Source organism: Eschrichtius robustus, chromosome 8 (genome assembly GCF_028021215.1).
Source record: "Eschrichtius robustus isolate mEscRob2 chromosome 8, mEscRob2.pri, whole genome shotgun sequence".
Lineage (NCBI taxonomy): Eukaryota > Metazoa > Chordata > Mammalia > Artiodactyla > Eschrichtiidae > Eschrichtius > Eschrichtius robustus.
This window is the reverse complement of record NC_090831.1, coordinates 129,313,267-129,327,619: the sequence shown is the minus strand read 5'-3', so window position 1 is coordinate 129,327,619 and position 14,353 is coordinate 129,313,267. Positions and strand designations below refer to the sequence as shown.

At 48.6% G+C, this 14,353-nt stretch overlaps 1 protein-coding gene across 5 annotated transcripts in view; it reads right to left on the bottom strand.

The window, feature by feature from the left end:
• The window catches only part of DNAJB6 (DnaJ heat shock protein family (Hsp40) member B6), a 71,127-nt gene that overhangs the window by 41,614 nt on the left and 15,160 nt on the right, over positions 1 to 14,353 (bottom strand). For all 5 annotated transcript variants that reach the window (XM_068549774.1, XM_068549777.1, XM_068549776.1 and 2 more), the window contains exons 2-5: positions 11,153 to 11,244; positions 8,900 to 9,009; positions 6,936 to 6,995; positions 6,001 to 6,111 (exon numbers count right to left, since the gene is read on the bottom strand). In XM_068549774.1, coding sequence (XP_068405875.1) covers positions 6,001 to 6,111; positions 6,936 to 6,995; positions 8,900 to 9,009; positions 11,153 to 11,217 — 346 coding nt within the window. In that variant the 5' untranslated portion in view covers positions 11,218 to 11,244. The remainder of the gene's footprint in view (positions 1 to 6,000; positions 6,112 to 6,935; positions 6,996 to 8,899; positions 9,010 to 11,152; positions 11,245 to 14,353) is intronic.

The following is a 14,353-nucleotide window of genomic DNA, read 5'->3' as shown; positions in this document are numbered from 1 at the left end:
TTTCAGTGTCTTAGGCATCCTGGATCAAACACACCTCTACAACTTGGTAAGATCCTGCTCTTCTCTCAGAAGTACTAAACACAGTCCCTGAAGGTGACATTTGCAAAACACTAAACTGACCAACACCCTAAGTAACGATGTCAAACTTACGACAAAAAATACACTGCACTGAATGCTGTGAAAAAATTAAGCGCAAAATGGAACAAACGTTTACACGCATACATACACAGAGGAAGACTTAAGGAAAAAGCTAAGTGCAAAGACGTTTAGACCCATGCATTTCCTTAAATTTTACCAAAATTCAGTATCTGATAGAACAGTAACCACACCACAACAGTTGGCTGAAACCAACTCAAGTCAAATACTGAAGTCCACACCAAACGCCAACAGAAGCAAAGCCAAGTGCCATGATTATGAGCACTCCTCCCTCTGTCCTGAAGGAAACATTTCAGTGAACACAAAACCCAAGCAAGGGAGAGGCCTGCACTGGTGACTTAGGGCAGCCGCCGGTCCCTTCCTATGGCCACACGCCATCAAGTTCCCAGGCACACACAGAAAACCGCACAAAAAAGGAAAACACCATAAACTCGAAAAAGCATCCTGGGCCTTTCAAACAAAGGAAAATCACACTGTACTACAGTTTCAAAGCTCAACTACAGCACCCCTTAGGAAAGGGGAAACACTTGCAATTCAAAGGCCAAGGGGAGCAGACAGATTTCAACGTGATAATCTCCCAGCTAATCCCAACACCACAAACAAAAACCAAAACACTCCTTTCACGACAACTTCAAGTTTTAAAATGTTTTTTTCTCACATGTTCAGAAGTAGAAAATAAGATATTTGAAAAGAATCTGAAACAGAAACGGCAACAAATCAGAAACACAGCCATAGCGTGATACAAGATTGGAACCCTGGGGAGGATGGGTTTGGGACACCTCTCCGTGGCTGAACCGGCATCTGGTGGTGCCTGGCACTAAACAGTAAGCAGATAATATATGCCAAATGAACATCACACTTTCAACTCTGCATACAACTATTCTGTTACAAAATGCAGTTTCTAGTTACATCACAGGTCTGGTAGGAGCACTGTAGTTTCTAATGATTACAGAACTCTGTCCAAGCCAAGGATCCCAAATACACACACTGAACCCAAATCGTCCCATTTCAGACGCCAGCAGAGGTCTCGGGCTCCCTGAGACTCTCTGTCCCTCACAGAAGGAGTCTGTGAGGGTCAGTGTGTGGCCCGTCTCGCCAGGGTCCCTTCTCTCTCTTGATGCCACCCGTCCCCTCACAAACCACTAGGGAGCCACCCAGCCAGCACCCTGCCCCTCGCCCTGCACCTGAGGCCGGGGGAGCACCACTCCAGGAGGAAGGGAAGGAGAGCAAGCCCTACACGGACTCGGGGAGCTCTGCCCTGGGTGGCGCCGGGAGCTCCATTAAAACCCTCAAAACCAGCTCGCGGCAGGTGCTGGCTTCCCCGGGGGAGATGATCCGAACCTCGCGGCTGCTGCTCTCGTGGCCCAGAAAACCACCGAGCGCGACCTTCTCAGGAAACCCTCTCCCCTCCCGCTGGGGCTGGGCTGGGGCGGGGTCTGGGTCAGAGGAACACGAGGCCCACCAGCACGGCACCCGCCCTCGCCCAGCTATCTTCACACGCCTGCTCCCCGTTCCGACGGAAGACTTCCCAAACACGGACAGAGCCACCCTCCGGCCCTCCTGGCCACAGCACCCCTCCCCCAGCGTGGGGGCCCAGGGGCTCAACAGGGGCTTCGTAGTCGTTTTAAGTCTCGTGGAAAATGTTTTTCTTTTAACTCCTTTAGCAGGAAACTTCACACGCTGTCTGGTGTGGACCTGAAGCCTTACTCCTTGCCGCCTTTCCAATTCCTCGCGTGCAGGTCAGTGCAGGCGGAGCCTGGGCCCACGGGGACGGGGGCACGCTGGCCGCCGGGTCTCGGGCCCACCCGGGGGGGTCACCACCCGGGCCCTGCCTCTCCCAAGGGCCTCTCCCACCGCCGCAGGCTACGCTCTCCCACGTCCAGCTTCTCTCGGCGTGTCTAACTTCAAAGGCTTCCCCTTTCAAAATGTGCTGCTCCTAAACCGCAGAACAAGTCTTCGCAGAACAAGTCTTCACACGTTATAGGGTGAACGGGGCCCCCATCGATGCGGCTTTCCTAACCCCCAGGCCAGTGACCGTGACCTCATGTGGGAAGTAGGGCCTCTGCAGACGATCCAGTTACAAGGAGCTCTCTCGGGTGGCCCTGATGCCATGTCACTAGTGTCCTTATAAAAAGGGACATCTGGACATACAGAGGGAACACGATGTGAAGACAAAGAAAGAACCATCTGAGGCCACCAGAAGCTGGAAGAGGCCTGGGGAGGGACCCAGCCAGGCCGCACCCTGTCTCAGGCTCCAACCTCGGGGTCTGCTGTTCCTGCCGCTTGGACACTAGCACAGGCGCTGCCTCGGGCTATGACACGGCTTCCACGTGGAGGGTGGCCTGCAGGGCGTCCCAGGCCCCTGTGCATCTCCACTCACCTCCACAACGGCCGCGGGGAGCTGCCCAAGGACCGTCAGGCACTAGCAGCAGGAAGTCTTTATTCCAGACACACCGTGGGCAGGGAGTCAGCGCCCTGCTCACCGCACAGCCCGCCGGGACAGGAGCGGGGCCTCGAGCTCGGGCCCGCGTCCTCACACCCCTCGGGCCCCCGGGGCCCGTCCTCACTGGAGGTGGCCCCCAGGCCCTTGCTGGGGAGCTCGCCCCCGCCCCGCCCGGCCGGGCTCAAGCTCCTCGCTGCCCTCCTGGCACCACCTCCTCCTCAGGCGCCAGCTGCTCGCGGGCCGCCTCCCCGACCCTGGAGGAGGACGGAACGACCGGCTCTCGACCCCCCACGCCTGGCCGCGCCCCTCCCTCCGCAGCTCCGCCTGCCTGCGCTGCACCTACGCCCCCTCCTCTCCCCTCCTCGGCCGGGTGCCCATGCACGACCCGAGCCCGTGCGGAGGGGACACGAGCAAAGTGAACTCACTCTCGCTCTCGGGAAGAGGCTTTCGGTTTCAGAGCTTGGTTTCGGCTATCCAACCAGACGGTGCAAGTCGGGAGAAATGTCTCCCAGACAGCATTTCCTGCTAGGCCTGTAATGGTCAAAGCTTTTCTATCTTAGAACATCATTCTACCGAGTAACGGCATCCTTCAATAATAAACAAATGAAGGGATCATCCTAATTCACATTAGTATAATCCCTACTCATTAATTTTTTCCAATTAACATGCTCCTAAGGCTAGTTTTGTGCGTGCTCTACGTTCGGCAAAGTCAGCCTTGAAAGGTCGGCCTGCATCCTACGCTGCACAGCCAGTCTTCGGCGTCCTAGAAATGCTCTCCCCTCCCTCTCTGGGAAGGCGTCTGTCGAGGAGGCTTGCGTCTATCTGCAGGCCTGCAGGCCCGCGTCCTCTTCCCGCCACGTAGCAGTCCTTGCAGCGTGGCAGCCTGTGCAGCACCCCTCAGGCCTCAATCCTTCCCACCAGCTCTGGTTCTTCAAGCCTCCTCCCCTTTCATCTGGGGAGTCTGAAGTCAAGAGGGTTTTATACTCTGATAAACGCAAAGCGAAGCTCAGAATGTCTTTTAACAGGTTTTGAGCTACTCTTTTTGTTTTTTTTTTTTGGAAAACGGGAGCGCAAAAAAGTTGGTCGTGTGAAAAATTAAGATGAAAAAATAACACACTACTATAAATGGACGCTATAACCGGGTTGAGTTGGATACTGAGAAACATCAACTAAATCACTGCCAAAGCAGAAAACCCCCAACCCTACGTTCACTCAGCTCTGCACTGAACATACCGCCATCGGGGCGCACTGTCACGTCATACCTGCAGTAGCCACGGCGCAGATTCTCTTCCTGTGTGCAAACCCTGAGAGCCTGAAAACGGAAGTCACCTAGAACACCTACAAGAATGGGCTGGACAAGTTATCACTGCCACACCAATCACGAGAAACATATGGGAAATGCCTAGTGCTAAAACGTGAGCAACGCAGTATCTCAAACAGAGGGCCTGAGAGTCTAGATCTACAGGAAGACTAGGTCTCTCCTAAACTGGACTCTGAATCCAACAGAAGAAATTTCCACCGTACATCCTGCAATCTGTAACTCTTCTAAGTGAATTACAGATGCACATAAAGATTTCTTTATAGACACAAACCTCAATTTAGAAGATGTGGAAGTCAGTGCTCATAATGGGTAAGAACCACATGTTACTTAACTCATCCACATCTGATTATCATCTCTATCCCTTCTCTACTCTAGAAAGAGCGCCTCAAGGAAAATCATTTTAAATGAGAAAGCGTGGCCTGTCAGATTTTTCTCCCAAGGCAAACAAAACCTGGCTACTGTTCAAGCACTAAGGGGCTCTTCCCTTGAGAAGCCCTGTGAGTGATGAAGCAGCACGTATGCGCCGCCGGCCACAGCCCTGGCGAGGGCAGCCTGCTCTGCCTTCTCTGCCACCCCCCTCACAGCTCGAGGTGGCAGAGACCGGGCCAATTTCACCCAGCACCTGCCCTGCTCCCCCAAAATAACACATCTGGAGCTCGCTAAAGGCTGTAATGAGACACAAGGTAATTGTAAGACGGGAAAGATCATTAAAACTGTTTGTGTTTTTCTTACAGTAAGATATTCTACCAATATAAGGGGAAATTAATAAAGGACATAATTATATTTCATATCATATTTATAGGGAGCCTTCCCAATACATATTTCTGCTTATGGTAGCAGCAATTAATGCAAAAAATAAAGTCTTCAAAAAAGACATAGTCTCCTGCCCCATCCCACTGGAACACTCCCCTGCTTAGGTTTTGTGGTTACACTGGTCCGTGAAAACGCTAATATACACTAGTATACATACACACCTTTCCTCCATAAGCTACTTCCTTAAAAAGTAAAGCCATAAAATAGTAAAAAATAAGGAAACGCAGAAACTAACACACCGTTGTAAACCAATTATACTCCAATAAAGATGCTAAAATAAATAAATAAGGACAGTCTCTCTGAATCCCCAGCTGAAATAAACTGAAGGACTGCGCCATGTAAAAGGCCCACCACCTACCAGACACGGTAGCGCCTTACTCCTCTTCACGCCTGCATGGGCAGGGTCCACTGGTGCCCCTGTGTTAGCTGTAGACAGAACTGCTGTTCTTGTCTCCCTCCTGAGGGGCTGCAGGTGGCGTTCAGTCTTCTCAACCAGGCTCCAGGCAATGAAGGGAGCAAACACAGGGTATGTCTCCCCCTCCAGGAGCCAAAGACAACAGTGGCCTCAGCAGCACACGCTGAATGAACCCTGACCTCTCGAGCCGCCCAGCACACCGGACGTTCCCGACACCAGACCCTAACATGAGTTCCCGACACTCTGCCTCTAGTCGGGCACCAGGACCAAGAGGTGCAGCGGATGGGAAACCCTCTCCTACAATGAAACAGGAGCTAGAGCAGCACACTCTCCTTTGGCAAAGCTGTTCTCTCAAAGATGAACATCTGTGATGCCTTGCTCTAGAGGTGTCCTTTCTTTCCAAAAACTGCAAACTCAAGAGTCCTAACACCACAATTAGAAAAACAAAAACAAGTTTATAGATCAAATGTCTTCTGAACAACATCTGCCTCGATGCTTAGTGTTTTTAACCAGACTATTACACGGCAAATTCACATAGAATGCATTGTCCGACCAGGAACAGCATTTCTGAGCCCCCAGTGTCCACATCCTTCCCACTGCAGAGGTAGTTCATCAGAGGCAAACACAGCCAAGGAAATGAGTACATTAAAGCCTTTATTATGTAAACACGCAAGGTGTAAATTCAGAAAAATATTCTGAAGGGAGAAGGAAAAGGGGTTTAGTTAAACTCCTGCACTGCTCAGACAGCAAGTTTAAGGACAAGCTACAACTGTGATTAAACAGAACGGGTATGTCTGTCTTCGAGAGTCACGGACACATTATGTAACCAACGACCCAGAACGATGAACTTACCGAAGAAGTCGAATGAAAATGGGTCCCTTCCACCAAAAAATTCCCTGAAGACATCATCTGGGTTTCGGAATGTGAAGCCAAACCCACACGCACTGTCGAAATGACTTCCACCTACAGAAGCAAGCACAGATGTCAGTTATGGATTCCTGCTCGCAGCTGACACACAATCACTTGTCTACAGGACATTATATTTCAATACAAACCATGATCTAAAAAAGGAAAATGTTTCATAAACCTGAGGCTCTCTCAAGCCCTACCGAGATCAAAACCACCTGAGCCCAGAGCTGGGAAATGTGCTTGGACGTCAGCGTTCCTGAGCTGCACACAGCACCCGAGGACTTTCTCACCATCTCTAACTGTGTCATCAGCACACAATATTACACTATTTTTATTCTTTGTTGTGAAACTTCATGCAAGCCAAGCACATAAACGTTCACTCATACGTGTGTACGGCCGGTTTGGAGCGTGAATGTCCAAATGCCGACTGTGGAGCCGGCAGGACAGCAGATCACTGCAGGAACTTTTCATCAAAAATACACACGTCTAGGTCTCACCACCAGAGGCAGTTGCTTAGGTGGTTATTTAGTTTTTTGAAAGAATCTTTTTTTTTAAACCCTAAGGATATTTTGACGCATCAGGTACTGCCCTCAGGGTACAAACTCTTGACGCGAGGTTTTACAGTATTTCCTATCTACAAAATGCACACCAATATACACTTCCTAGTATAACAAAGAGACTTTCAATAGGCTTTTTCCGTGTTATCAATTTCTCCTTCCTTCCCCCATCCAGCCCACCCTCCAGACTGCATCCGTATTTACTGAAACATGAGTGTCCAAGAGAAATAACACACTGAGCCCCCGTAAGACCCTTTGCCATCAGACCACCTCCTCTGGTCACTACAAGGCCAAGAGAAAGACCAACATGTACACACATACCTCCACCACCACTGTTTAATCCTTCTTTGCCGTATTTGTCATAGATGTCCCGTTTTTTAGCTATAAATTTAAAAAGACAAGTCAGTAAAGACGAAGTTGTTCTTTTTCCTCAAAATTCAATAAAGTGTTTCCAAAGTTGTAAACCAAAGACCCGCTGTGGTTCTCAATTTCCACGATCAGTTTTAAAGAGCTAGGCCTCCCTTACTGTAGATGAAAAGGTGAAAGACGGAACATCTAAGTGCTTCTCTCCCTTAAAAACAACTCGAAACGTTTTTAAGTACTGTCAAGTTTAAAACATTTATTTCACTCTACTGCTCACCGCGCCCATGCATACTACATCAAAACCCCAATAGAAAGTTGCAAAACGATTCCAACCCTAGACATGTACCTTCTTACTACAAAGTCCAACTGGGGGATAAGATCTGTGGCACAAAGAGAAACAGGACAGGGTCTTGGTGAGGGCAGAAAAGAGATGAACTAAATAACAGCCAGAGTTAAGAGCCAACCCAAAGCCTACAGCTTAACCACCCTGGCTTAAGGCAAGAGCCCACCCAAGCCTTGATGATGGTCTACTATCCCTGGTCATCTTATCATTTATGTTCTAGAATAAAAACAACTACGATGCAGCCCTGCTCAGACATACAGGTTCTTTTGATACACGATGTGTGTTCCCCTAAAATCTCATGTTCTACAAAATCGTGTGGTAAAATAACAGGGGTTTATGGGGGAAACAAGTGTAGAAGCAAACCATTTACAGCCAGTTTCTGGTAATCAGAGACTTGTAAGAACAGTCACTGCGTATCTGTGAAGGTAACTCCCGGGATTGAAGGCTGAGTAAGAGAATGTGAAAAATACACTCCCCCTCACCAAAAAAACAAAAACAAAAAAACAGCATTTTTATGGGAGTTGAAAGGTTCTCTTTCTACCAAAAATCAAGCTTGACTTTAGTCCTCCCTTTTTCTCATGCTCCTGGTCCGTGAATCTGCGCGTGCTGGACCAGCAGACACACGCCAGGACGATGACGACGATAACAAGGACAAAAGTCACTTGTGAAATAGGACGACTAGGCCTTCCTTCAAAATAAAGGCGGAGGGGCTGTTAGGACCTAAGCAAGATGGTCCCGCATTAACACGGGTGTCAACACGGGTGACGGTCACATGGAGCTGGTTCTAAAATCAGAACTCTCTTTTAACAGTGAACCTGGCCACATGTAACGACACTTGGAGCAAAGGGTCCACTCCCTGTGGTCGGTGAGTCCGCCTCTCATCTTTTACATGTCTCCGCCTCGACTCATACCAGGCCCTCCAGTACCGCTTCCTGGCAAGGTGGCGTCAGCAGTTCTCCAGTTTTCTCACAAAGTTCCACAGTCTTCTCCCTACCACACGGCCCACACACAACGGTTCTCTTACCAAGAACCCGGGGAATCTATCTGGCTGACAGCTACCTTCCGCGTGACCCCTGAAACTAAGCCAGCAGATCTGACTTTCAGTTCCATTCAATACATAAGCTCTAGACCTGGGGAGGGAAACCTACCAGCTGCGAAGTCTGAACCTCAGCTGCACGCGCGATGCCGGATTTCCTGACACGCAGGAGATCCTTCCAAGCAGAAGCCAGCACATTCACACAGGGCGTTCAGTAGGGCAACGGGGATGAGAGCTCACGACACCAACTGCACAGCTGGCCTCCAGCGCACCCACAGTGACCCAGACAGATTCCCGCGACCTGACCTGTCCCGTCAGTCCCCAGACCAGGGGTCAGGACTGCTTTAAAAGAGCCACCCCAGGAGAAGTCTGGAGGCCAGGGTGCCTCACAGCACTCAGGCTAACCTACCGAGTGGCTGCCAGGAACAGGAATGTCAAATCTGCACAAGAAAAACCTCCTTCTCATTGTCCCAAACCTCACTCAGCCATCCCTCCGTCTGCAGGCCCTGGGGAGGGCACAGCCCCCCATGCTGGGCTACTCACCATCTGACAACACCTCATACGCCTCAGCTACTTGTTTGAATTTTCTCTCCGCTTCTTCTTTATTCTCAGGATTTTTATCTGGATGCCACTTCAGTGCCAGTTTCCTATATCTTAAAAGGAGTAAAAGGGTACTGATCAATCCAATGTCCAGAAAGCCAGTGGGCTTTGAAACATAATTAAGCAAAAAAATGACAGCTGCAAACTAGTGAGATTAACCTTAGTTTCTGTTGTAACGTCTCCCTTTCTGCCAGAATGAAAAAAAAAAACATTCCAAAATCGACAGCATAACACAAACCCACCTCTAGAGATAAAAAAACGTTTTTAAAATGTGTGAGGACCAAAGTACAGGCAGCGTGCACTAATGGTGCTAAGGGTGAGAAAATGGAGCACGTGCAAAGGCCTTGCTCCCTGAGAGAAAAGAGCCAACGTGACTGTCCCTATCCCTATGTCCCCATCGCCTGACCAGCCCATTACCTTCACATCAGTGGGCGAAGGTGGGCCACTGGCTACAGCACAGTGGAATATTCCAGCACCTTTCACGATTTGAGATTTGAATTCAAGATTCACTTAAAGATTCTATGACCAAGGTCGGTCTGCTCCGTGGTTCCAATTAACATTAACAAGTACATGCTTTCCAAAAAACAAAAAAAAAATCCTCTTTTCTAATTAGCTACACATAAGCAGTGTACATTTCAAAGGGGAGGCCGGGGGGACGTGAGATGGGGAGAGGGCGTGCTCCTTAAAAATCTATGACTAGAATACAAACCGACAGTCCTTCTAACACTTGGCAAGTTATTAATGTAAGGCTGCTGTGGTTCAATTTAATTTCAGCATTTTAATCAAAAACCTCAGCTTAACTTATTAAAATCGGATTAAAGCTGGAATCTAATGATAAAACAGTACTTTATTACTAAATCACTGTGGACCTAACCATGCAGTAGCAGACCAAAACCCCTCAAGTGCTACAAACGCTCCATTTAAAAAAAGACAAACCATACAAGCAGCTAAAGAGAGAAAGAACTGGTTTGCACTAGCATGCTTGTGTGAAAGTGAAGAAATGTATGAGCATCCAGGATAAGGTTCAATTATCTATGCCTTGTGAAAGACTGCTAGATTTCCTTAGATTCAAGGTATAACACAGTGAGTTAAGGGGTACCACGCGTTCGCCTCTCCACTCCACTGCTTTAGTCACCCGGAGACGCCGTGCTCTAATCGTGTCTGGCACAATACAGGCATGATTTTCCATCAGTTAATACAAGTACTGTGCACATATTACGTTTATTTAAGAACAGTACAATTACTTCCAACTGTACCAAGCTGTTCTTGCTTGTAACCGTGAGCAAGCGGGAGAAACCCCACAGCCCACTGGTGACACAGCTCTAAGGTACGTCCTTGGCCGCCTGGTCCCCACTGTTTCTTGGCCAAGGTCTGACACGGGGATATTCTGCAAGCAGCTTCAGGTATGCCCAACAGCAGTCAACCTGCTGAATTAGTTGAGTATTTTTAAAAGAACGACCTGGTTCAAAAATCCTTCATTTCCATCTGCACACCTGAGTCTAGTAGTACCAACTTCATGAAGCCTTGAAAAGCTAGCTCCTACAACACAAACCAGAACCTGATTCCCTATTATTCCAGGCTTACGCATTAGTCTGGAGCTAGGCTAAAAATCTATCAACCTTCTGCTGTACGTTAACACTGAATTAAATTGACCCCAGTTTACCTTGAGAGCTGCCCGTGACCTGAGACTTGCCTCAGATGCCTCCCGTGGGCCAGGCCCTGATCACAAAGGTTCAGCCAGGACAGACAGTAGTGCCAGGCTCAAGCGTGAACGTGGACCAGGACAGGGTCATGCAACGGGAATCTTTAAGCAGCTACACCAAGGATGCTATGGTGACAACCCTACGAGCGCCAAGGCAGTTCCACTTCCAAGTCCAGCGTCAAAGTTCTTTGGGCTGATTTCACATCCTCAGTAAGTTTTTGATCTAATTCCAGCAGAAATGGAATCCACTGTCCCAAGACAAAGTGACAGAGGAAACCAAGTGCCCTCTTCTCCCTGAATGACAGGTGGTAAGGTGGGCCTAGGTCTGAGGCAAAAGCTAACCTGTTAAATGCTGTCTAAAATTCAAACCAGACTGCAGCAGTCAGAGACTCACACCAGCTGAAGTGCCATTTCTAGGGGCGATATAAAGTTACACTGCAAATGACCAGCACACGAGTGCACAGACTTACTCATTCAGAAATACGATTACTTACGCCTTTTTAATATCCTCGGCTGAGGCATGTCTGTGCACGCCTAGAACTTCATAGTAATCCACCATGTTTCAACCGGCTGTTGGAAACGAGTCCTGCAACCAGAAATACGTGGTCAGCGACAAGACTGCCAAGGCTGGGCTCGTCTTGGGGGCAGGGGCGGACAGGGCAGGGGTGAGGGGTGTCGCCTTGCCTGGGCGCTAACCACCAGCCTGCTGGGCCGGGGCCGCGTCTGGGGGCTGATTCCAAGGCTCACACCCGAAGACCCTTCCCGACGTAGGAAAAAAACGCTCTGAAATGAGCTAAGAATAGTCTCAACTAAATCAAACCGACAGGTGACTCTGCACCAGCCTTGGGGCCCGCCGGCCACCAGCTGCCAGGCCCCTGTTGAGCAGCCCAGGGCATCGGTCCCCCCCTCACGCCCTGCGCTCCTGTGCCAGGCACTGGGCAAGCCCGCGGCCACCTGACAAACATGCTGTCCCTGCCCTGGGGACGCTACACAGGAACGGCAGACACCTTCCACAGCCGGGCAGCCCTCGCTAGTGACCAGCCAACACCCTCCCACGGCCCCCGGCTCTGACTCAGGGCTGTTCCTGTAGCTGCCCCTCCGGCCTCCCGTGCCCATCCGTCGGACATGAAAACAAACACACTGTCCCCCTGCTGGCAGTCCTAGTGAGAGGGCACCCAAAAAAGCAGGCCTTCAGGGGACACCTGCAGTGCGTTCTCCCCATCACTACCCGGCGCAGGATGACGAATCCCTGCTGCTTCCACCACCACTACAAGGATCGAGCCTCAGGTCCCACAAACCGAACACAACCTACACATCTGCTCCCTCTTAAGATGTGAAGTCTAAGTCACCTCATTAAGCCAGTGACCAAAAACCTACATGAAACAGGCCTATTCCACACAAGAGTACAAAGTAACTTCACCCGATAAAGCAAGGTTCTTCTGTCAAGCAGCTGTGCTCAAAACTGAAGCTAGCGGACTTCCCTGCTGCTCCAGTGGGTAAGACTCCGTGCTCCCAATGCAGGGGGCCCGGGTTCGATCCCTGGTCGGGGAACTAGATCCCGCATGCCACAACTGGCAGTCTGCATGCCGCAACTAGGACCTGGCACAGCCTAAGTAAATAAATATTAAACAAAACCAAACAAAAAAATATTAGCGTAGTTTAAAAAAAAAAAAACTGAAACTAGGCTTTCAGTAGCCTACCCCCAAATTCTAGGATCAGATTTTCAAATGAAATGTTCTGACTGTAAACAAATACATGAGATCACAACCTCCGAGGCCCCTTTGCTGGGGCTAAATAACGTCACAACTGGGAAATATCCCCATCTCAAACAGGATGCACACCTGTATCACACTTCTACTTTTCAACACTGGGGAGCAACACATGGTAAAAAAAACTGTGTTGCACCGTGACTCAGCACGTAGGTGCGCACAACAGCCTGTGCAGCCCTCGTCGCACATTTACAGAGGACCCCACGAACAAGGGTCAGGAAGAAGCACACACAGAGAAAAGCCCCTCCATACCAGTCCACGGACTTCGTGCAAAAAATAACTCAAAGATATCACAGGAGAATCAAAAATAGAAACCCCTCCTACCACCTCAAAACCTCTAGAAATGTTAGATAAAAATCCAACAAACACATCGGAAGAGGCAGCTGAGCTGAAGCAGTTAAAGTGCCAGAAACAGAGAATTAATTACACCAAGAATGGGGATCCCGAGGGGGCGGGCCTGTTGCTGTGCTTTCAGGAGGGGACTTGCTTTTGTGGCACTAATGGCTGCAATGAAAATCCATAACTTAGGCTCCTCAAAAGGCTGTAACTGGGCTTCCCTGGTGGCGCAGTGGTTGAGAATCTGCCTGCCAATGCAGGGGACACGGGTTCGAACCCTGGTCTGGGAAGATCCCACATGCCGCGGAGCAACTGGGCCCGTGAGCCACAACTACTGAGCCTGCGCGTCTGGAGCCTGTGCTCCGCAACGGGAGAGGCCCGCGCACCGTGATGAAGGGTGGCCCCCGCTCGCCACAACTGGGGAAAGCCAGCGCACAGAAACGAAGACCCAACACAGCCAAAAATAAATACAAATAAATAAATTAAAAGAAAAAAAAAAAAAAGGCTGTAACTGCAAGAAAGAGAGACGAGAAAAACTGTCCACTGAACTGCAAGGGAGAGGAAAGGGAGCACCCCTGAGAATCAAAGCCTTAAGCCTTGGAACTGCAGAATGGAATCCCATTACTTTCATTAATCCGCAATGCTCCAAGCTCTCCAAAACCACCAAATACTATCCCAGGGTGGGGAGGCAAATAGGGCTGTGCTGGAGAAACAAGTACCTCTACAACCCACGTTGTGTATGTCTGACCGTTGTGGAGATTTTTCAATGCGCTATGGAGAGCTAACGCCCAGCGTGGTGACTACTGCCAACAATACTGGGTCATATATCCAGAGCTGCTGAGAGACTAGATCTTAAACATTCTCACCGCAAAAAAAAAAAAATTAATTTCATAATGCAAGAGGTGTTAGCTAACTCAGGTGGCAATCACACTGCAAGACATAGATGATTCAAATCAACATGTCTCAAATCAATTATACGTCATTTTTTAAAATAAAAATTTAAAAATAAAATGTAACCTTATCAATGAGAGGGAGGAGTGCACAGGCATCTTTGTGAGAAAGCACAAAACAGGACTTTAAAATTCTTTTAAATTTAACAAAACAGGTATAGTGGGCATAATTCTAAGTGTTTAAATTCTAAGTAGTCTATAAACATTAACTCATTTAATGCAAATACTTTAGTAAAACAATAAGAAAATTAAGATCAAAGATATCCTAAAATTGAATCTGGTTTGTTTTCCAGCTTTATCCAGATACAACTGACATATAACCTTGTGTAAGCTTAAGATGTGCATCATGCACCTTAATTTTATTAAAATTGAATTTTTAAAAAAAACTACAAATGACCTTTGAATAACATGGGTTTGATTGAGCTGCACAAGTCCACTTGTATGCGGATTTTTTTCAATAAGCATTGGTAAATTTTTTGGAGATTTGAAACAATCTGAAAAAAACAGAAGAACCACGCAGCCTAGAAATACTGAAAAAATTAAGAAAAAGTTAGGTAAACCAGGAATGCAAAAGACGTAATGTAGATACATACCAGTCCATCCCTACACAGATATAAGGTGAGTGATATTTAATACAAAA